This window comes from Artemia sp. Qi Xiang Cuo, chromosome 18 (genome assembly GCF_049724085.1).
Source record: "Artemia sp. Qi Xiang Cuo chromosome 18, ASM4972408v1, whole genome shotgun sequence".
Taxonomy (NCBI): Eukaryota; Metazoa; Arthropoda; class Branchiopoda; order Anostraca; family Artemiidae; genus Artemia; species Artemia sp. Qi Xiang Cuo.
In genome coordinates this window covers 53463694-53488852 of record NC_142811.1, presented here as the reverse complement: position 1 = coordinate 53488852, position 25159 = coordinate 53463694, and the positions used below count along the sequence as shown (strand labels likewise).

Here is a 25159-nt window from a genome sequence, read left to right as displayed (position 1 = left end):
AAAAGACAAATATAAAACCAATGGAAGGCGATTTCATAATTCCTTCTTTTTGTGTGTTCTGTTTTTCTTTATGTTTGACTTTCGAGCAATTATTCCCTTTTTCTTTAAGTGCAAAATTAGTCTTAATAAGGTATTATTACTGTTTTTATTTATTAATTTAATAAACTAATAAGTACTACACTATAGTATGAACAGTTTGTTCATAAATAGTATGAACACTATAGACCAAGTTTGAAATTTGTATAATTATATTTACTGATAACCATATTTGTTTATTTATTTATTTTCCGCAAAATCGAGGAGTAACAAGAAGAACAAAGCTCCGATTTAAAACATACTTAAGAACATAACTAAAATGTTCAGTGTTACAGAAACAAATCAGGAAACATAGCAAAAAAAACAACTAGAATATAAGTACATTGTATTATCGGATATTCGGGGTCCACTTATAAGAATATCGATTAGATGCTCATTTGTTAATTATTATTACTAGATTTCTGGATTCTACTAGGAGCAAATACCAAATCAGCTACTAACAATTCATTGCACCATAAAACTGCTTAAATCCATTACTGCTTCGCACGATACTACCCTTCCTCCATCTGTTCAGAGCTCCGATGAAGTTCCAACTTCATTTGAAAATTTTCTGATCTCTTCCCATTCCAGTCAAGGACGTTCTACTTTTCTTCTGGTCCGGGCTGACCGAAAAGCAGTTTTTGCAATCTGTCATCCGTATTTGGTAAAACGTTATTATTCGTAAACCGTTAAATTAACAGTAAAATGTTATATTACAGCAACATTATGATCTCTTTCAAAATAGCCACATACAGTGGTATGTCTCGATGTACGGTTTACCATATCATGGGCAGCGCAATAGCGCTGCCTATGTAAAGAACGGTGTTGGCACAATGTATTATTTTTTTTTCTTTGTTTTTTTTTTGGTTTCTTGGCACTTCGGCACTTCGTATCGAAGGAGCTGTCGTAGAAACTTCAAAAATGCTAATTCGATTGGAAATTGGACGGGCTTGTGCCCTTTTTAATAGTCGAATGTGATTGGAGAGCAACTAGCCCCACTCTCACGCCCACCATTTCCCCAAACACATGCAATCAAGATTTTGAGAAAGATATTTTGTTCAACGTAGTTGAAAGTTCTAAAAAATTGGCTCTTTGAGGAAAAAAAACCCTTATAGCCCTCAGGGCAAAGGTTGTAAGTTATGCCCTGGGGGCATATAAGGTTTTTATAGAAAGTTTTGTCGTAGAAACTTCGAAAAAGGGCTCATTCGATTGGAAATTGATGGGGCTAGTGGCTTTTTAATAGAAGAAAGTAATTGGAGGGCAACTAATCCCCCTCTCACGCCCACCATTTCCCCAAAAACAAAAAATCAAAATTTTTAGATAGCCATTTTTTTAAACGTTGTTTAAAGTTCTGGAAATTATGTCTTTGAGGATGACAGCCCCCCGAGCCCTCAGGACAAGGGTTGTAAGTTATACCCTGGGGGCATATAAGATTCTTATAGAAAGCGTTGTTGTAGAAACTGCAAAAGAGCTCATTCGATTGGATACTGAAAGAGCTAGTACCCTTTTAAATCGTCGAAGGGGATTGGAGGGCAACTCACCCCCCTCTCACGCACACCATTTCCCAAACACATGTAATCCAAATTTTGAGTTAGCCATTTTGTTCAACGTAGTTTAAAGTTCTGGAAATTAGATATTTGAGGATAACAACCCCCCACAACCCTCAGGTCAAGGGTTGTAAGTTATGCCCTTGGGACATATAAGGTTTTTATAGAAAGCGTTGTCATAGAAACTTCAAATAAGGCTCATTCAATTGGAAATTGAAAGGGATAGTGCCCTTTTTAATAGTCAAAAGTGATGGGAAGGCAACTAAGCTCCTCCCACGCTCACCGTTTCCCCAAACACATCCAATCAAAATTTAGAGATAACCATTTCGTTCCACGTAGTTGAAAGCTCTGGAAATTACGTCTTTGAGGATGAAAAATCCCCACACCTCTCAGGGCAAGGGTTGTAATTATGCCCTGGGGGCATATAAGGTTTTAATAGATAGCGTTGTCATGGAAACTTCAAAAAGGACTCATTCAATTGGAAACTGAAAAGGCTAGTGCCTACTTTGATAGTCGAAAGCAGTGGGAGGGCAACTAACCCCCCTTTCACGCCCAACATTCCCCCAAACAGATCCCATCAAAATTTTGAGTCATTTTGTTCAACGTAGTTGACAGTTTTGTAAATTAGGTGTTTGAGGATGACAACCCCCCTCCCCACAGCCCTCGGAGTAAGGGTTGTAAGTTATGCCCTGAAGGCATACAAGGTTCTTATAAAAAGGGTTGTCGTAAAAACTTCGAAAAGGGCTCCATCGAATGGAAATTGAAAGGGCTAGTTTCCTTTTTAATAGTTGAAAGTTATTGGAGGGCAACTAACTCTCACGCCCACCCTTTCTCCAATTACATCCAATCAAAATTTTGAGATAGTTGATCTGATTTTTTCAACGTAGTTGAAAGTTCTGGAAATTATGTCTTTGAGGATGAGAACCCCCACAGCCCTCAGGGCAAGGGTTGTAAGTTATGCCCCTGGGGCATATAAGGTTTTTATAGAAAACATTTATAGAAAACTTCAAAAAGGGTTCATTCGATTGGAAATTGAAAGGTCTAGTGCCCTTTCTAATAGTCGAAAGTGATTAAAGGCAAACTAACCCCCCTCTCACGCCCACCATTTCCCCAAACACATTCAATCAACATTTTGAAACAGCCATTTTGTGAAGCGTAGCTGAAAGTTCTGGAAATTAGGTCTTTGAGGATAACACCCCCCTCCCACACACACACAAAACCCTCAGGGTAAGGGTTGTAATTTATGACATGGGGGCATATAAAGTTTTTATAGAAAGCGTTGTTGTAGAAACTTCAAAAAGGGCTCATTGGATTGGAAAGCCACCATTTCCCAAAACACACCCAATCAAAATTGTGAGATTGCCATTTTGTTCAATGTAGTTAAAAGTTCTGGAAATTAGGTCTTTGAGGATGAGCAACCCCCTACAACCCTCAGGGCAAGGGATGTAAGTTATGCCCTGGGGACATATAATGTTTTTTTTATAGAAAGTGTTGCCGTAGAAGCTTCAAAAAGGGCTTATTCAATTGGGAATTTAGAGAGCCCGTGCCCTTATTAATAATCAAAAGCAATCGGAGAGCGAATGCCCCCCCCCCAATCCGACCATTTCCCCGACACTTCCGACCAACATTTCGATATAGCCATTTTCTTGAACGTAGTTGAAGGGTATGGAAATTATGTCTTTGAGTATGACAACCCACCCCCGCAGCCCGCAGGGTTAAGGTTGTAAGTTATGCCCTGGGGACATATAAGGTTCTTATAGAAAGCGTTGTCGTAAAAACTTCCAAAAAAGACTCATTCAATTGGAAATTGAGAGGGCTATTGCCCCATATTAACATTTGAAAGTAATAAGAGGGAGAACCACCCACCCCCCCCCCCACGCCCATCATTTCCCCAAACATTTCTGATCAATATTTTGATATGGCCATTTTGTTCAATGTAGTTGAAAGGCCTTGAATTATTTCTTTGAGGATGACAACCCTCCCTTCGTAGCCCTCAGGACAAGGGTCGTAAGTTGTGCCCTTGGGGCATATAAGGTTCTTATAGAAAATTTTGCCGCAGAAGCTTCAAAAAGGGTTCATGGTATTGTAAATTGAGAAGAGTAGTGCCTAATTTATTAGTCGAAAGTGACCAGAGGGCAAATATCCCCCCCCCCCCGCCCATCAGTTCCTCAAACACTCCAAATCAAAATTTTGAGGTAGCCATTTTGTTCAACGTCTTTGAACAGTCTTGAAATTACGTCTTTGAGGATAAAAAATCCCCCCAGCTTTCAGGGCAAGGGTTTTAAGCTATACCCTGGGGGGATATAAGGTTTTGATAGAAAGCATGGTCATATAAACTTCGAAGGGGGCTCATTGGATTGATAGACACTCTAGTGCTCTTTTTAATAGTCAAAGTGATTGTAGGGCAGCTACCCCCCCCCCCCCAACACATACAAACGTCGTATTGTCCCGAAATGCTTCTAATAGAAATTTCGAGATAGTCATTCTATTCAAAACAACCTAAATATCATATAACAAGGCTTTTGGGGTTTAAACAAACTCCAAAGATTAGGGACAAGGGCTGTAAGTTATGCCCAGGGGGTATTTAAGGTTTTTATCGAAGGGGTGGTTGTTTAACTTTAGAAGAGGCTCAGTATTTTTCCCTGAAAAGACTATGTCAATGTAAAACGAGCAGAAATTAATTAAAAAAAAAATTTCCGCAAAATAGGCTTTCCAAAAAAAAAGAGCTCCATTAAACCAAAAATTAACAAAAATAGACTCAAATAATCTACCAAGCCTACGACTACCACAAATCAGTATCAATAAATAAATGAAACCCAAAACGAGTATAAATTAAAATAGATTAAAGAGTCAAAGTCAAAATGAGCAGAAATTAATATGACTTGGGTTTTAAACCCCTATGCTTTCTAAGAGCCAGAATATAATTTTTGCTTTACTGAAAAAATCTTTTAAATGTTTTCACTTTTATAACTTTAAAAAATCAAAAATTAATTAAGATTTTAAAGGATAAATATTAGCATATGTATATTAAACTGACAATGCACTTTTTTTTCAGTAAATTCATTCAAATTAAATTCAAATTAAATCCTATTGAAATTGGTAAATTCGTTTCAATAGGGAAAGACAGTGAACCATAGCAAAATGATCTCTAGATATTTTGGTCACATATACAGTAGTCGTCTCAGCAGATAAACTCTTTCCGTTTATCTGCTATAACAGCCACTGTATATGCAACCGAAATATCCAGATATTCTTTTGTTGTTGTTCACTGTCTAATAAAAGAATTTCCGTATTGAACTGTTATTTGCACTTCATGGAAAGGCAGTGCGGTCTTCGAAAAAACCTATTACCGTACTCATCCTCCCTTTGAGGCCAGCTTAGCAAAGATTTTTCTACAGTTATTTCATAAATTTGGAAATGATGCTTTTACCAAGGTCTCTTGAATCATCTGCATAGTTTAGGTCCAAAAAAAGAACAACGAAAGAAAAAACAGTTAAGTGTGAAATTAAAAAAGTGAACACGAGCTAGGTCAATTATCTCTGGAACTTGGCCAAAAAATAATAATGTACGAACAGAAAAAAGGATAAAAAACCTCCAAAGCTTTTACTGGCACATAAGGTGTCCAATGGACGTTTCAGGCCGACGTTTCAATCGACGATAGGGCGTCAATTCGCTGTTTTTTCTTCACAGAGACAAGTACCTCGCCCAGCCTTGCGACGGGAAGGATCCACCCCTGAGCCCCGTACTGCCAAGTGCATCCATCATATGGGCACCATAGGATATAGCACCCATAAGGGCTAGGCTAATATCTGGCTAATATCTGGCCAACTATATCTGACCAAGATTAAGTAGGCGGGTAATTAGCTGATTAGTTCAAATTGCTCAATTTGGATGCCTATTCTTCCTTTTCGACAAGTGAATCTTTTACTGGAGAAAGGGAACAAGCACACAAACCCAAAGTATATATTTTTTTTATTATTTGCCAAGTGTTTTTATTTGCCAAATTTATATTATTTTATATAATTTAATATATATAATTTTATATGCTTTAACATATATATATATATATATATATATATATATATATATATATATATATATATATATATATATATATATATATATATATATATATATATATATATATATATATATATATATATATATATATATATATAATATATATATATATATATATATATATATATATATATATATATATATATATATATATATATATATATATATATATATATTAAAGGGGTACTTGCGCAGGGAGCAGAAAGTTTAGAGGTGCAAAATTTCAAATAAACAATCTAACAGTTATAATCATTTTGTAATTTTAAGAACTATATTTTTATTAAAATAAAGTAGAGGGTGCAGCTAATAAATTATTAACTAATTAAAAAATAAAACGTAATCAAATAATAATACGTGTGTGTACCCCTTTATACATGTAGCTGTTTTTGTTTTATGTTGAATGATGTTTATCGTGTTGATAATATCAACAATTTGCTGATTAAATATGTATTTGAGTAACCATTGCGATTTTAAAAGAGGGTTTTCTTTCTCGTTTTGTCTTCTTAACATTATATTTTCAAATTTCTCGTATCTTAAACTCTTAAAAGCTCAAAATTTCACGTATCTTGTTGATACTTTTGCATAGGACACTTAAATCACCTGCATAACTTGAGTTTTAGAAAAAAAAGAAAAACAAAATAAAAATTAATCTAAAGTTAAAAAAAGAGAAGATAAGGAACATAGGCTAGGCTAAAAATAATTGTAAATTGAGCATAGAACAATAATGAACTAAGTAGGTGTTAATTAGCGTGAATTAAGGCGGGATATTTTACTGATTAATTTAAATGCTCTGTTTTGATGACTACTCATACTTTTCAATAAGTAAATCTCCAACTTAAAGGTTTCAAGTACACAGCCCAAAATTACACATAGAACAGATTTCTTTGCATAAAGAATTTCTAAAGTATTAATAGAATCTGATTAATTTTGAACTACCCAATAAAATTATTTTGCACTGCCCCTAAGAATCAAAAGATAAGATTTCTTTGAAATTTTTCAAAGTTTCCAGAGCTGGAAACTAATGTTTCCATTTGCTGGAAGTGCTTCCAGTAAAATATTCAAGTACCCCTTCTAAACATTGAACCGAACCTCCATTGGCGTCATTGAGGGGGGGGGAAGGGGCACAGTTGCCCCCTAATAATTTGGAGAAAGAATATTAAGTAACTCTAAGACTGCTGCTCGTTTTAAGTTTCTCCTTCTTTCTTTAGTTTGAGCAAATAATTTATTTTCAATTAATCCAACCTCGATTTTAATATAAAAAAAAACACATAAAACAAAAACGGGGTCCCTTTCACTTCCTAATATGTCCCACATTGATATTTATAAAAAATATAGCACCTTCGAAACCTTATCATAAACTAAATAGGTGAGCCTAGTTAATGGCAAAATTGCGAAAAATTACTATACTTAAACAACAAAATACAAAAAGAAAAATGGGGAAATTTTCTATAACACAGTGGAATGCAAACTTTAAATGAATATTTTGATCCTATGTCCAAGGGCCGTCTCGGAATTATAAAAATGAAAATATAAAAAAAATATAAAAGAGAAGCTTACATTGACCATTAAAAACATTTTTTTTTTAAACAGACATCATTTTTTTTAGCATCATCATTCATGATGACATCAGATCAGGAAACCCTTATTTTCTGCTTGAACTTGAAGATATGATGCTAAAAAACCTTTGTGTAACTTTTTTTTTTAGATTACAAAAAAAATAAAGATACAAAGGGGAAGGTAATTTTCAAACTGTATGTGTCAATTTTTCCCTCCGATTGGCATCCCTGGCAAGTTTTAATTAATATAAGGTTAGCACCACGATGCTGCCAAAATTTGTTCAGATTTTATGGATACTCTTTTGAAACAACGCTCAACAAGTAAGTTAATAATTCACACAATTTTTTGAATATTTTAAGTTAAAAATATTGTCGCTATTCCAAATGTAAAGAAAAATTTCAGGGGGTTCTCCTTAGAGGAAAATTTCCAAAGGTATGGGGGGAAATTTGTCCGTCGAGTTTTTTCATTGGACAGAACTCTTTTGCTATTTGTCATTTTTTTTTTTTAAATGCACACTTTTTGGGTATAATTTATCACTTTATGTTTGTCTTGTAAAGTCAAATTTATAAAGAGTAATTAAATATAAAAATTAATTGATAAATAAGCCTATAATTAGCAATTTATGATGCCCATGTGTCCGATCCAGCCTTTCCATTCCAAAAATGTCACCCAAATTGCGCTTTTAGTGTACCATGCGGCACTTTATCATGGCTTTATTGAGTCTAGGCATATAAAGGAACGATAAGGCATACGAATTATCTTTTATGAGTCCTTAAACAGCTCTCTATGTTACAGTGCCTCAATAGCCACGGGAAAGAAAAACAAGAGGACATATCACTGCTGCCCATGTAAAAGTGATTTTTTTTCTTGTTGTTCAGCGTGGGGGGTTTCTTTAAGGATTTACTTTTTGATTTGCTAAGAGGTCATTTTCAAATCACATGCAACTGAATGATGCGATGCCCTTTTGCGGCTGTTGTACTGTACTGTTGCGGAAAGTGAATGAGGCTGTTGCAATAGTGCGTAATTAAACTGCAAGATTTGGTCTCCTATGATTTTCGCAGGAGTTGAAGCAAGTGGAAGGTGGATGTGTACTTTAATATTAACGTTGTATTAACATTAATATAATTAACGTTAATATTAACGTTGTAATATTAATATAGTACTTTAATGTAAATGCCGAAGAATTTGAGCTTATTAAAATCATCATAACCGACCCAAAAGTATTTACAGTACACTAGTGTTGTCTGCAGCAACCCATTTCTGATACCCTTATTAAAACCCGAGTCTACTACTTAATTCATGTTTGCTTTATGCTTGTGTTTATTTATGTATAAATAAAAAAAAAACAAGTTTTTTTTAACTGAAAGTAAGGAGCGACATTAAAACTTAAAACTAACAGAAATTATTCCGTATATGAAAGGGGCTGTCCTCTCCTCAACGCCTCGCTCTTTATGCTAAAGTTAGACTCTTTCTTAAAACTCTATTTTTTTAAACAATTAGAAACTTTAGTGTAAAGAGCGAGGCATTGATGAGGACGAAATAATTTCTGTTCGTTTTAAGTTTTAATGTCGCTCCTTACTTTCATTAAAAAACTTGTTTTTTTCTAATTTAATTTCTGAACGTTTTTGAATTAATGTAGCTTTGATTTTGGCTCACCCTACATGAATAATTAGAATGCAATTTGCACATTAATTTTATTGCTTTCTCACAATATTGTTCTGACGTAATTTACGAATTCAATTACGTAACGAACTTCTATATTTGTATGTTTTTATTACGTATATTAGGGAGTTTACCCCTAGGCAAAGCATCGCTCTTTACGCTAAAGTTTGAATTTTGTTCGAATCACAAACCCCTGAATCACAAAAGCCGTTTAATTAGAATAGATAGCTCTTTTGAAAGTACTAAACAAACTTTAGCGTAAAGGGTGAGGTGTTGACTAGGGGGCAAACCCCCTCATATACGTAATAATTTCTGTTTGTTTTAAGTTTTAATGTTGTTCCTTACTTTCAGTTGAAAAAACTTGTTTTTTTTTATTTAATTTCTGATCGTTTTTTAAATAATGCCGGGAAATCCGGTGCCGCCTTCATAGAAATGTCCCTTCCCCCAAGGAAACATCCTCCTTGGAAAGATCCTCCCCCGTAACCCGATCCTCGGACCCCCCCCAACCAGAAAAAAATCCCTCTTGAAACGTCTGTATACTTCCCATTAACCAATACTATATGTAAACAATGGGCTAAGTTCATAACTTGCAGCCCATCCCCCGGAAACTGTGGGGATGAAGCCGTCCCCAAAGACATATTTATTAGATTTTCGACTATGCTGAACAAAATGGTTATCTCAAAGTTTTGATTGGGTGACTTCGGGGAAAAAATTAGAGTGGGAGGGGGCCAAGTTTCCCTCCATTTTTTTGGTTACTTAAAAAGGGCACTGGAACTTTTAATTTCCGTTCAGATGAGCCCTCTAACGATATTTTAGGACTACTGGATCGATACAATTACCCCTGGGAAAAAAAAAAAAAACAAGACAAATAAATAAACACACATCCGTGATCTTTCTTTTCGCAAAAAATACAAAACTCTACATTTTTGCAGATAGGTGCTTGAAAATTCTATGGTAGGGTTCTCTGATACGCTGAATCTGATGGTGTGATTTTTATTAAAGTTCTATGACTTTGGCTTACTTAAAAAGGCAAAAATTTTGTGGTCACTTAAAAAGGCCACTAAGACTTTAATTTTGGTTCAGATGAGCCCTCTAACGATATTTTTGGACTACTGGATAGATACGATTACCCCTGGGGAAATAAAAAAAAAACACATAAACACGCATCCGTTATCTTTCTTTTCGCAAAAAATACAAAACTCTACATTTTTGCAGATAGGTGCTTGAAACTTCTATGGTAAAGTTCTCTGATACGCTGAATCTGATAGTGTGATTTTTATTAAAGTTCTATGACTTTTAGGGGTTGCTTCCCCCTTTTTTTTAAAAAAAAGGCAAATTTTCTCGGGCGCGTAACTTTTGATGGGTAAAAGTAAAGTTAATGAAACTTATACATTTGAAATCAGCATAAAAATGTGATTCTATTGATGTATCTATTGGTATCAAAATTCCGGTTTTTAGAGTTTTGGTTACTATTGAGCCGGGTCGCTCCTTACTTACAGGTTGTTACCACGAACTGTTTGATTCTGTAATATTTTTGAATTTAGCCGAGTAATGTCTTTGCTAAATTGTAACTTTTTTCGTTATCACTTGAAGAAAAATGTCCTAAATATTCTATAAATTATTAATTCAGAATAAGTGTGTCCGTAGGCTCAACAATGTAAAATAGCCAAATTTCGGTTCCTTACCCAATTTCATAAAAAAACAGCTTTGTCTTTCAACTTTGATGTGTTTTATAGCGTTATTAAAAATACAATTTGTATCAATTTTAATTAGTTATAACAGGCTCATATCAATTTATAATATCAATTTATGAATTTTAATCCCTGTTGAGCGAATTTTCTCTCGAGTGATTGTAATACTTTTTTTTTGGAAGGGCGACGAGGAGATAGAAAAGAAGAATCATTTTTAATTTCGAGTCTTCGGTATCCAGTTAGGTCGTGAAATTTATTAGAAATTAATTTATTTCGTTTATTTTTATTTTATTATAATTTATCGTTTTGTCTTTTTTTTTGGGGGGGGGGAGGGGGTTAAGGATGGCTGGTAGTAATTGTGTATGTAGGGTTTTGTAAAGGGTGATGTCTGTCCATACAAGTTTAATAAACTTCGGGTTTTGTTGTTAATGTGTTTTATTTTAATAAAACCCTTTTTTCTCTCTAATAAAACCATTTAAAGGTAGAGCTCCTTATTTTCTTTCTTTGGCTCAGAGCCAACTTTATAAAGCAACAGAAAGTAGAACAAGAAAAAGAAGGTATTGAAAAGAGATTTGATTCCCATCTGCGTCTTCTTATAGTAAAACAATAGCAGAAACTGAAGACAATCTTAAAAGTAAAAGCAGCTCAACTTTGACCAAATTAACTAATAAACATGATCCAATTAATGGTCCAGCCTCAGCTTTGACTCATATTTATAATGGCCCCCTTTCAACAGAAAAACCTGATTTTCCCTAACGGGAGAAAATGCAGAAAAGAATCATCAGAATTTTCAGACATATTTAAAACACATTTAGGCTTGTGTTTTTTTTTTTTGCAAGTTTTCTAACATCCCTTTCCCCATAGGTGGTTTATAGGAGAGGGGTTGAGGGGGCCTCACACCGGCCACAGAAATCTTAGGGGCGCAAATTTGAAATAAATAATCTAATATTTGTCATAATTTTGTAGTTTTAAAAGTTTTATCTTTATTAAAATAAAATAGAGGTTGTAGAGAGAAGTACGTTACATGTTGTAATACCTATATAATAATACTTAATACTCACTGTGAGTATAAGCAAATCCAAGAGGACCGCCACTGCTTTCCCCCTAAAGCATAGCCCATGCCCATTGACTATCCGGATGTGGACCCCCTCTTACCCCCCCCCCCCCAAATAAAATACTGCAGCTACGCCCCTGTCAATCTCAGGTTCCTTACCAACTGCCCCGAGTCAGGGGCACTTAGTAAAGAGTGAGGTGCCTTTATGTTTGGTATACAAGGTGTGGTCGTAGAAATTTAGGAGAGGGCTCATTGAGTTGAAAATTGAAAATAAGATTTGATTCTTCATAGAGAAACTATAATTCTGTATTTTTTTTTTTACACATTATGGCGTCATATTAATAAACAACTTCAGTCTTTTATTAAACTGATCAAAAATATAATTAAGACTTATCAATCTAGCATGAAAAATTACCTCTCAAATCATAAGCCTTGACGATCATTTCATGCAATGCAACAACCAATCCCAAATCCTCATATGGAGAGCCTTCTTTAGTGCTATATAACTTTCTTTCATGTTTCCTCTTGTTCTTCGATGAGCGAATTGACCTAGAAGACCCAGTGTATCTACTTCCTGACATCACTGTCCCCGTCATTGTGCTACCAGCTTCTGATGCTAGGTCTAAAGGGTTTTCCACTTCTTCATCTGAGTGAGAAAAATTTCAAACAAAATATAAACAAATAATATAAAAACAAAATTTAAAAAATAATATAAACAAATAATATAAAAACAAAATATAAAAAACAAAATAATATAAAAAAACAAAATAATATAATAAACAAAATGTAGAATACTACTACTCTCCTACTACCAACAACTAACTGCAGGACACAGCTGCGCACGCTCCTCCTCCATCCCCTGTTCAAAGCCTCTCTCTTTACACCCTCCTAAAAAGTTCCTATTTCCATTAAATCTTTCCTTACGACATCCTTCCACCCCATTCAGGGACGACCTGACTGTCGTTTGACCATAGACGGTTGGCCGACAAAACAATATAAAGATAACATAGACCGCAACTGATAAATTATAATTTACAGAAAAGTCTGCCTGGAGAGGATGCATAAACAGTATGTAAAGAAAGACAGTCTTCCATTAGAAAAAACTATAAATTTTAAGTTATTATGATATAAATTACAAATTATATATTTATAATTATAAATATAAACTATAAATTTTTGCCACTAGGTCTTCCATTAGGTAAAAAAAATTATTGCGAAACAGTCCTGACAAGAAAAGACATTTTCAGCTAAATTTTCAGGCATATTTTAGCTAAATATTTTACTGTTGATTATCCAGCTGCAAATGTCAAAAAATGGTACTGGATGGTGAAAAAAATGGCGCTAGATGGTGAGATCTTAATTTGTGTGTTTCATTTTGAACTGCTTGGGCTCTCAGTTATAAGCCTAGAAACCATTAAAATGTAAAATCACAGAAAAGTTTCGCCAAAAACCTACCTATGTTTAATATGGGACCTCTTTTCTTATTTACGTTCATTTTTTTCTGTGATAAATTTGAATGCTGCATCATTAATTTGATTGCTTCTCAATATGACGCCTCAATATGGCGCCAATATGACGCCATTGATAAAACGCCGATCAATATGACGTCAATATGACGCCAATTGGGGGTCATATTGATGAGCCGCCTGCAGTGTAAGTAGAAAATTCATTGCTCATATAGAAATATCAAAATATAACTCATCAAAATAGAAAGATTAATCACAGCTGACGTCTTTTTAATTCATTTTTGTATTTGTCAAAATATTTATTTTGAAAATTTGTTAGTTCTCGGGGTTCATTTTTGTCAGCTAAAATGTAATCTTATCTTCAGGGCATCCAGTTTAGTTCAATTATAAACTATTTGAAAAATTTGAATTCATAAAACTCACAGCTAAGCAAGCGATTGAGGGAAATTTATCTAAAATTGAGGGAAATTTATCTAAAATATTTTGTATTAGTAAATTAATTTGAAAGACAGCTTTTGCGTTAATTACATTGCTTATCTTCAGGCCATCATGTTTTAGATAAATGGTAAATTATTTGAAAATTTGAATTAAAAAAAAGTTTCTACAGAAGATTATTATTCTTAAGAAACAGAAAAGAAAAGAAAAAGGCATGCCTTAACCTAAATTCGTCCCTAATGAACCTCCCCCTTCTCTTTTTGTATTTTTACACTTTCTCACTTTTCCTTTTTTCTCTTCCCTAAGGGAAAGAGAATTAAAGAAACTTTCCTAAAGAAAATGGTCCTTAAAGAAACTTCAAGTCTGCCTTATTATTTAGTTTAACTCAAAGTTGGCAGCAGCAACCCTCGCTTCTGCAGCCTGCAGGTCAGCAGCCTACTATTGTTTGACGACCTTCTCTTAGAGCTGTTTTGCTTTTACTTATTCTCCTGGGACGCTCTATTCTTTTTAAGGCAATATCAGTTTTTATTTCCAAGCCTTTAGTAGATCAACAACAGCTGATCCAGTGCAAGGGGCACCATCTCCATCGACCTGGTTCAGTTAAATGTTCTCGCTTGTATTTAAACGAATCTGCGGATGGACAAGGGGTATCCCGATGCCCTCCCCCCAAGGATGCAATTTTTACTCAAATTGAAACCCCTTGCTTATGAACTGGCAGATTAACTATAATACCGCATGTTAACTATAATAAAGTTCTGCTTCTATACAGCGTTTTACTTCAATCGCCCTTGGTACAGGGTTGCCGACCGGTGAAAAAAATCACTAGATTTTAGTGCTTTTCTGGTTGATTTAGTGATTTTCTTCAGTAGTCTAGTGATTTATGTGCAAATTTAGCGAATTTTTGTTTAGAAAATGTTAAAAATCACTTAAAAAAGTGTTAAACATAAGGGGTAGCAATCCTGCCTGGGTATAATGAAAGGGCATTGGCAATTCTGGCGGTCAGAAAAAATAGTTTCAACTCTGATCCAGAATAGAGGAGAGCCGACAATAGATCCAGATGAAATTGTTTTTCTTTCTTCGAGCAACATGAAATACGGCGGTCAACGGCAAATTCGACTTCTATTACAATGTATTATTGATAGAGGCTATTATTAAAAATATTAATTAATATTAAAATTCTATACAAACCATAAGCCAGTCGACTTTCTCTGTCTGCATTTTCTTTCCTCACATTCTCCAATCTTTTAAAAGATGTTATAAAAGAGCTTTCAAGGTTTGAAATCATCAACTCCATTGACTTGGCACCAGCGACAACGCCATCTTTTAATCGGATTTCTGGAAAGATAAAAACTATCTATAATATCTGCTTCCCTTGCCCTGAAATTTCACACGAAATTTTTTCGGATTTTAATAAATTCTAATGTCGGTGCAAAAATCGTTAGATGTCTTTTTTTTTCTCGTTGGTATACTAGCTCTGCTCCAAGCCAACGGTAAAATGTATCTTCTCACCTTGTGTTTTTGAAATTAATATAATATTAATAAGTTAATTTAATAATTGAATGAAATTAATAAATTAAATGAAATAAACACGAATAAAATGAAGTTAATAAATAAATATAACAGTACAATGATCAAAGGTACAAATTGCTTTTGTGCCACAAAATTAACTTAACGCTTAAGGGGAAGAAGAAAATCTCAACTGGCGCGTTATGTCTTCTCACCTTGATCCCTGTAGATGTTTAAGAATTTTGATACATGTTCAAATGGCGCACTGGCTATCCAAAATAGAATGAAGTCCCAGCAAAATTCGTTAGACATCTCTTTAACTTGTATGTTTTGAAATATAAAGTTTGCCATCTTCTTCAACGCAACCTCGCAAAATCAAACCACAATAAGAAAAATTTTGATAAAAATCCTAGCCAACTTGAGGCCACAAAAAGCCGACATACAAACTGCTTTCATGTGAAAAATTTTTAAAAGAATAAATATTAGCAAATTTTTCCTCATTTATTAATTACTAATCACCATGGCCCAAATTCACTAGATTTAAGGGGAGGGGGGACTTCTATTTAAGAGAGAGAGAGAGAGAGAGAGAGAGAGAGAGATATAGAGAGAGAGAGAGAGAGAGACAGAGAGTGAGAGAGAAAGTGATAGTGAGAGACAGACAGTAAGAGAGAGAGAGAGAGAGAGAGTGTGAGAGAGAGAGAGAGAGTAAGAGAGAGAGAGAGAGAGAGGGAGAGAGAGTGAGAGAGAGAGACAGAGAGACAGACAGAGAGAGACAGACAGACAGAGAGAGAACATAGACCCTTACCAGCATTCGCGTCCATATCCAGAGCACAAAACAAACCATATTCCCACAATCCGTTTTCTACACACGCTGTGACAGCACTTGGGAAATCGCGTAAGTACTCCTTGTATATTTTTGCGCCATCACAGGGATTTTTACTATTGGTCAAAAGTTGGGCTAATTCTTTATAAAGCTTAGACATCTCACTCTCACTGGAAGAAAAGAATAAATTATTCAAAAAGTACTTTCATGATGACAAAAACATGTCAAAGGTTCTGCAGTATGCCTTGATATCATGACCTATGATGTGTGCGTTAAATATGCATTAGTTTGGCAAATTAATGCAAAGTGACACGATGAGATGTAAACAACAGCGAAGACAACACTGCCCTTCCATTATAAAAACAACAAAAGGTAAAACAACAAAGAAGTATTTTAATTGTCGCATATTTTCATTATAAACCAAATTTTATATATCTATTTAATTTTAAATTATTTAAATTAAATTACTAAATTATATTGTTATTATTTTATAAAAATTATAAATTACATTATTATTATAAATTATATTATTATTATTAAAATATTAAATTACTTTAAATTATCTAATTATTTAAATTTTATTATCAAATATCTATTTGATTTGCGGACGACAACTCTTAGATATAGAGCTGAAATATTCATTTAGTTAAATTTCATTGTCTTAAAATAATTCCTATTTGTTTTACCTTTTGTTGTTGTATGAGATTTGGAAAAAAAGAAAAAAAGAAGAATAAAAAGAGAAAAAAAAGCTTGCACATTTTCACTTCCTTTTTCAGCACATTTTAGTAAAATCTTTTTAAAATCTTATTTAATTTTAAATATCTTAGTAAAATCTGATTACTTAAGAAAAATATATTGTAAATAAAGGTTCAAATAGGGATAAAATCCTTTTAATAGACAGCGATGATGATAACAGTGATAGAAATTCACAAAAATACCAGATATTTCGGTCACATATGCAGTGACCGTTTTCAGTAGTAAGACTGGAGTGGCGTAAGGTTTTACTACTGATGACGGTCACTGCATATGTGACCGAAAAATCTGGTATTTTTGTGAATTTCTATCACTGTTATCATCATCACTGTCTATTAAAAAGATTTTATCCCTATTGAAACTCTTATTTATCGTCATGGAAAGGCAGTGTGGTCTCCGAAATTATCTACATAATATATTGTATATCTTAAAAATACATAACCTTCCGTTAAAAGTTATAATTGTTGTCAAGTTCCGTCATTACACGTTTATAAAAACTTGAATCTCAGGTTCGAGACACATTCGAGACAAATACCTTTATAAGAGCTTGTGTGTCACAAGGGTTAAGGCAAAAAATTTACGTATCGACAAAAACTCGAGCCAAATAGTTGTCATACTTGTCGATAAAAAAGAAAAAGCCAATAATACATCCCAAACGTAATCTGGTAAGTTTGGCCAGGTACGTTGACTGCCAACTACAAGATAACTCGTACATTGCTTTCTTTGCTAGGCCACCAACTACGAGTTACCTCGTGCACTGCTTTCTTTGCTAGGCCACCAACTACGAGTTAACTCGTACACTGCTTTCTTTACTAGGCCGCCAACTACGAGTTAACTCGTACACTGCTTTCTTTACTAGGCCGCCAACTACGAGTTAACTCGTACATTGCTTTCTTTGCTAGACCGCAAACTACGAGTTAGCTCGTACATTGCTTTCTTTGCTAGACCGCAAACTACGAGTTAACTCGTACATTGCTTTCTTTGCTAGACCGCCAACTACAAGTTAACTCGTACATTGCTTTATTTGCTAGACCGCCAACTACGAGTTACTTCGTACCATATTTAATTGTCATATTTGTGCAGTTACGATTAAAGTCGTAATATATCAATGTTACATGGATTGATAGCTTATGTGAAGAGAACAAAAAATAAATGCTGGCTTAAATAGCAGAAAATTTATTTTTTCATGTTTTGATGATAACCATGTAGGCCTATAATTAGAGTTTTTAATAATATAATATGATTAAAGCAAATTGTCTTTTTATTCTTAGAATTCTGAGTTGTACCTGGAATTCTGGCAGTCAACATGTTAATGGAACTTCAGAGATAAATTTGTTTTTTGACCGATCATGGTGAATATTTTTCACAGTGGATTTTTTTTTAATTATAAAATCAAAAGATACGAGCTCCCGGAGCAGCATTTATATTGTCCCTATGCTTAGGAAATTACTGGGAAGCCTCCATAGAGGGGCCATGGAACTACTTATAATTTTGAGTATTATTAATAAGAAAAAGGTAATACCATCGTTATGTAGCCGCGTAATCAACCTGAAAGATTTACTTATAATTGCTAGCGTCAAATTTCAAATGACTTGAAACGTTTCAATTTCTGTCAATAATCAAGATTTGTTGTCCCCTAAAATGCAATTTTTCAAACTGTACTTGCTAGATTTTTTGACCAAACAAGGCTATGTTGGATTCAAATTTTTGCTTAAACATTAATTTGGAACCCATTAGGGCAATGTTTTGAATAGTCTCTGACTCGTACTTTTCAGGTCGTTAGTTTCGGGTAGTTGGATAGCAAACTGTTGTTTCTTAATTCAGTCAAACCACAAAATTAATATTTAGGTGTAATTAAATAAAAAAAAGTTTTATTTTAACTGAAAGTAAAGAGCAACATTAAAACTTCAAACGAACAGAAATTATTCCGTATATGGAAGGGGCTGTGCCCTCCTCAACACCCCACTCTTTACGCTAAAGTTTTCTATTGTTTTGAAAAGTAGAGTTGTGACAAAGAGTCAAACTTTAGCGTAAAGAGTTGGGTGTTGAGAAAGGGACAGCCCCTTTCCTATACAGAATAATTTCTTTTCATTTTAAGATTTAATGTCGCTGCTTAATTTCAGTTCAAAAATCTTGTTTTTTTTAATTTAATTTCTGAACGTTTTGGAATTAATGCAGGTTTTGAATTTGGCTCACCGTACATGAATAATTAAAAAGAAATTTGCATATTAATTTTGCAAAAACTTTGTAAAACACAAAAAAACACAGAAATTGGTCGATAGTTATACGGCCCTGATTTTGATTAACTAATTCTTGTAATTGCCAGATTCACATAAATGATATAACCCACACCAAGCAGGGGGGAGGGGAGAGGCTGCTCCCTAGTCAGTTTACAGATTTCTGTAGATGTGAAGAGAAACTGCGCACAATATGCAGCCACTAACTAAAAGCATACCTGTAACATAATTTTTTGCCACAAGCAATGGCCACACACAATGGCTACAAGCAATGGCCACAAGTCACTAACTAAAAAGCATACCTGTAACATAATTTTTTGCCACAAGCAATGGCCACACACAATGGCCACAAGCAATGGCCACAAGTCACTAACTAAAAAGCATACCTGTAACATAATTTTTTGCCACAAGCAATGGCCACACACAATGGCCACAAGCAATGGCCACAAGACACTACCTAAAGAGCATACCTGTAACATAATGTTTTGCAACAAGCAATGGCCACACACAATGGCCACAAGCAATGGCCACAAGTCACTAACTAAAAAGCATACCTGTAACATAATTTTTTGCCACAAGCAATGGCCACACACAATGGCCACAAGCAATGGCCACAAGTCACTAACTAAAAAGCATACCTGTAACATAATTTTTTGCCACAAGCAATGGCCACACACAATGGCCACAAGCAATGGCCACAAGTCACTAACTAAAAAGCATACCTGTAACATAATTTTTTGCCACAAGCAATGGCCACACACAATGGCCACAAGCAATGGCCACAAGTCACTAACTAAAAAGCATACCTGTAACATAATTTTTTGCCACAAGCAATGGCCACACACAATGGCCACACGCACTGGCCACAAGTCACTAACTAAACAGCATACCTGTAACATAATTTTTTGCCACAAGCAATGGCCACACACAATGTCTACAAGCAATGGCCACAAGTCACTAACTAAAAAGCATACCTGTAACATAATTTTTTGCCACAAGCAATGGCCACACACAATGGCCACAAGCAATGGCCACAAGTCACTAACTAAAAAGCAGACCTGTAACATAATTTTTTGCCACAAGCAATGGCCACACACAATGGCCACAAGCAATGGCCACAAGTCACTAACTAAAGAGCATACCTGTAACATAATTTTTTGCAACAAGCAATGGCCACACACAATGGCCACAAGCAATGGCCACAAGTCACTAACTAAAAAGCATACCTGTAACATAATTTTTTGCCACAAGCAATGGCCACACACAATGGCCACAAGCAATGGCCACAAGTCACTAACTAAAAAGCATACCAGTAACATAATTTTTTGCCACAAGCAATGGCCACACACAATGGCCACAAGCAATGGCCACAAGTCACTAACTAAATAGCATACCTGTAACATAATTTTTTGCAACAAGCAATGGCCACACACAATGGCCACAAGCAATGGCCACAAGTCACTAACTAAAAAGCATACCTGTAACATAATTTTTTGCCACAAGCAATGGCCACACACAATGGCCACAAGCAATGGCCACAAGTCACTAACTAAAAAGCATACCTGTAACATAATTTTTTGCCACAAGCAATGGCCACACACAATGGCCACAAGCAATGGCCACAAGTCACTAACTAAAAAGCATACCTGTAACATAATTTTTTGCCACAAGCAATGGCCATTTTCCAATCCAATGTTTTGCGAAAGCAATTCAGTGCTTCTTGGAAAGCTTCACCGCGAAAGTATAAGCTTCCTGCCTCATAAACCTTCCTGTTACCCAGAAGATGGTCAGCAAACATACAACTAATTACCTAGAAAAATATACTCTTTAATACATGTTCGTAGAAAAGCATTTACTTTATGGAAAAATTCAAACAAATTATACTACTATTACTACTAACTCACCGCAGCACCAAGCAGCCTGAGGCGGCCAACACAGCTACGCGCGCTCCTCCTCCACCCCAATCTATTCAAAGCCTCCCTTTTTACACCCGCCCACGAAGTTCCCATTTCCTTTAAATCTTTCTTTATGATGTCCTCCCACCCCAAACGAGGACGACCTGCTTTCCGTTTAGCCCTAGACGGTTGGCCGTCTAGGGCTTAAACAAATTAAGTTATACCAGAGTATATAATGCTACACAAAATTAAAATTTATTTTAAAGAAGGGTTTATGATAAAAAAAACAACACACCGAAAATACACTCAGTAATCCTTAAATGAAAAAAAAGGTAGACAATTATTAAATAGATAATTATTAATAATATAGTATATAAAGTATATAATTAGTATATAAAGGTTAATGAGAGTCTTAAAATATAAACATATATTGAAAATATACAAAAACGAAAATACTCTAAGAAATTGTATAAAAGGAATTACAAACTACATGTCTAATACCCCTTTTTGAAGCATCGATGGCTACCCTCTCTCATTTTTTTTCGATAAAAGAGATTTGAAACTTCAACCTTTTTTCAAACTCATCCCCAAAAAAGTTGAGTATCGAATGAACTCTGTAATTTCATTTCTCGAATAATTCACACGTGTGAATTTACTTTTCAGTGTGTTCTAAAAACGCGTGTTTCTAAACACATTTTGTATTTGTTTCTGAAAGGCATATATCGTCCCTGTTACTCCTAAAAGGTTGTATCTGACGTTTTCAAATTAAAAAAAAAATTGCCAAAAATCGTTTGCTGAGTCGGATCCAAAGGGAGTATCAGCAAGTTATATGTTCAATAGCCCAGCCCTTCAATCCCCTAGATCTTCATTATATTGCTCATACTCCCTTTGAAACCAGCCTAGTAGACTACTTTTGGCATATACTCAGACATGTCAAAATTTCAGAAATGATGTTTAGGCATAACAGTAATGATATTGTTTTGAAAAGTTTAAAGATAAAATCACATCTTCAGGCCATATATAAGAGACATAATTTCTGAAAGACTATAAATATAAAAGAAATAAATATAAAAAAAAGAAATAATATAAAAAAAAAGAAATAGAATATAAAAAAATATAAAAAACAAAATATAAAAAATTGAATATAAAAAAAAGAAGAAAAAAAAAATAAATAAATATAAGAGACATAAATTCTGAAAGACTTACCTTTTTTTCTTCAATTTTATCTTCAAAACATTTGAGTGCCTCTAGATAAAGATTGTGTTTCATAACAAGTTCTTTAAATTGTTCAAACCGAGAAGGGCCACATTTAGCCAGGGCTTGAATGGCACGATCGTAACGACAAAGAAAAATATCAATTGAAAAACGGCGATCGTTTTCATCTTTTCTTTCCAAGTCTTGTAAAAATGGTAGAAACTCTTTAGGATCCTGCAAAATGAAAATCTATTTTATGAAGTTATGTTACGTAAACCTGTGACCGTAAACCTGTCATTGGTTTACGGCATTACATCAAACTACGTCATAGACTGTTGTCACACGTTACAGAAGTCATAATGTTCTGGTAATTATACCGATACTATGAAGTGTTACAAACCAAATAAAGCGTATATACAGTGGCGGATTCAGAATTTTTTTATGGGGGGCGCAAAATAGATTGATCCGATAAACTTGCGTTAGGAGCAAGTTTAATTAACGCAAACTTGCGTTAACTAAGTAAATTACACTACTTTAGACTATGTTAGGGGGGGGGCACGCACCCCCTCGTCCCTCCCCTGAATCCGCCACCGCGTATATATCCATTTTATGGTTTATGTCATTATCTCAATGTCATAGTGTTTATGTCAGTATATAGAGTGCTTATGTCATTGTACAATCCATGCCATGGAGTTCTTGTCACTGGAGCAGTAATTGCACGATCGCAACTACCCCTACAACTAATCGCAACTCACTACACCACCAGCCCGCCAGACGCCAACCCGCCAACCCGCCAACCACGCCAGCCCGCCGTACATGATACTCCTTTATCCCAACTAGCATGAAAAAAGAAAGATAGAAAAAAAAGAAGACACATCACTGCTACATATGCAAAAAGGGGTTTTCCTTTTTGGTCAAGGTGGCAGAATGTAAGTTTCCTGTATGTTTTTTTTTTTTTGACAATGGAGACTTTAATGGTGTACTTTTCGTTTCGTATTTGATGCTATTTTCAAGGGACTCAGACTCTTTTACAAAATTAATGTAATTTTTTTTCGAAATAGCATTTTAATATTCAGACAAATCGAAATAATTGTTACCATTCTTGAATCAGCTACAAATGGCATTTCTTTTCTCATTAGACAATTCTTTTCAAAACGCGTTTTATAATTTTCAGTTAATTTCTTAATTGTAAAATTTTTTCCTTTACCCCCACCCATAAAGTTCCAGTTTCTTCTAAATCCTTTCTTATGACATCTTTTCGCCCCATTCATGCCCCAGAGGGGTGGCCAAAAGCCCTATCTTCGGCAATCTTTCATCCTCCATCTGTTAATAATGGCCATTATAGTCCCTGAAAGTAAAATCAAACCATATTTTTCTTGTACGTTTTATTCTGCAATTTATATCTTCACAGCATCCACCATCTTTACTAACAATACTAACCAGGTAAGTGAACTTCCACGGAAAACCTCTTCCATTGACACACTACTCACTTGACATTCTACTCACTTCCATTGACACTCTACTCACTTGACACTCTACTCACTTCCATTGACAACCTCTTTCATTGACACTCTACTCACTTGACATTCTACTCACTTCCATTGACACTCTTCTCACTTGGCATTCTACTCACTTCCACTGACAACCTCTTCCATTGACACTCTACTCACTTCCATTGACTACCTCTTCTATTTACACTCTACTCACTTGAAATTCTACTCACTTCCATTGACAACCTCTTCCATTGACACTCTACTCACTTCCATTTACACTCTACTCACTTGACATTCTACTCACTTCCATTGACACTCTACTCACTTGACATTCTACTCACTTGGCATTCTACTCACTTCCAATGACAACCTCTTCCATTGACACTCTACTCACTTGACATTTACTCACTTCCATTAACAGCCTCTTCCATTTACACTCTACTCACTTGATATTATACTCACTTCCATTGACAACCTCTTCCATTGACACTCTACTCACTTCCATTGACACTCTACTCACTTCCATTGACACTCTACTCACTTGACATTCTACTCACTTCCATTGACAACCTCTTCCATTGACACTCTACTCACTTGACATTCCACTCATTTCCATTGAAACTCTACTCACTTGGCATTCTACTCACTTCCATTGACAAGCTCTTCCATTGACACTCTACTCACTTGACATTCTACTCACTTCCATTGACAGCCTCTTCCATTTACACTCTACTCACTTGACATTCTACTCACTTCCATTGACACTCTACTCACTTCCATTGACACTCTACTCACTTGACATTCTACTCACTTCCATTGACAGCCTCTTCCATTTACACTCTACTCACTTGACATTCTACTCACTTCCATTGACACTCAACTCACTTGGCATTCTACTCACTTCCATTGACAACCTCTTCCATTGACACTCTACTCACTTGACATTCGACTCACTTTCATTGACAGCCTCTTCCATTTACACTCTACTCGCTTGACATTCTACTCACTTCCATTGACAACCTCTTCCATTGACACTCTACTCACTTCCATTGACACTCGACTCACTTGACACTCTACTCACTTGACATTCTACTCACTTCCATTGACACTCTACTCACTAGACATTCTACTCACTTCCATTGACAACATCTTTGGCCACATTTATTCCTAGTCTAAGCGACTGAACCTTCCTAACATTATTTTCCAAACCCATTCTTGCACTCTGTACTATCAAAACCTCAACTAACCTCTTTATCTATGTCACTAATCATTTGCATCGCCTAAGTCAAGGAGAGATTTAATTTCCCACTTGATTGCATTTGATTGTAACGATCACAAGGACAAAGAAATTAATGTCACATTTATGACATTATATCAACCCATGTCATAGATTGAACTAAAAAGACGATGTCTCTAGCATCCGGCGAAACCAAAATATATACTTCAACTTTGACAAGAACAACATTGTCGTTTCAAAATCGAAACCCGTTTAAAACAGTTCTTAATTTTTTTCCCCCTTTTTATGACCACGTGTGCTATTTTGTGGCATTTTATGTGCGATTTTGCTTCAATTTTACAGTCTGTTCAAAATAAGAACAATATATTGACCAGATACATAACAAATACAAAAAATTATACGACCAAAATAACTTTTTTTTAGTGATTCAAGACTGAAAATAGGCTAAATAAAC

At 34.9% G+C, this 25159-nt stretch overlaps 1 protein-coding gene across 2 annotated transcripts in view; it reads right to left on the bottom strand.

Annotated features, from left to right (window-relative positions):
- Positions 1-25159, bottom strand: part of Elp1 (elongator complex protein 1) — a 316851-nt gene that overhangs the window by 14630 nt on the left and 277062 nt on the right. For both annotated transcript variants that reach the window (XM_089103865.1, XM_089103866.1), the window contains exons 18-22: positions 21988-22209; positions 20533-20696; positions 15879-16066; positions 14756-14902; positions 12082-12312 (exon numbers count right to left, since the gene is read on the bottom strand). In XM_089103865.1, coding sequence (XP_088959991.1) covers positions 12082-12312; positions 14756-14902; positions 15879-16066; positions 20533-20696; positions 21988-22209 — 952 coding nt within the window. The remainder of the gene's footprint in view (positions 1-12081; positions 12313-14755; positions 14903-15878; positions 16067-20532; positions 20697-21987; positions 22210-25159) is intronic.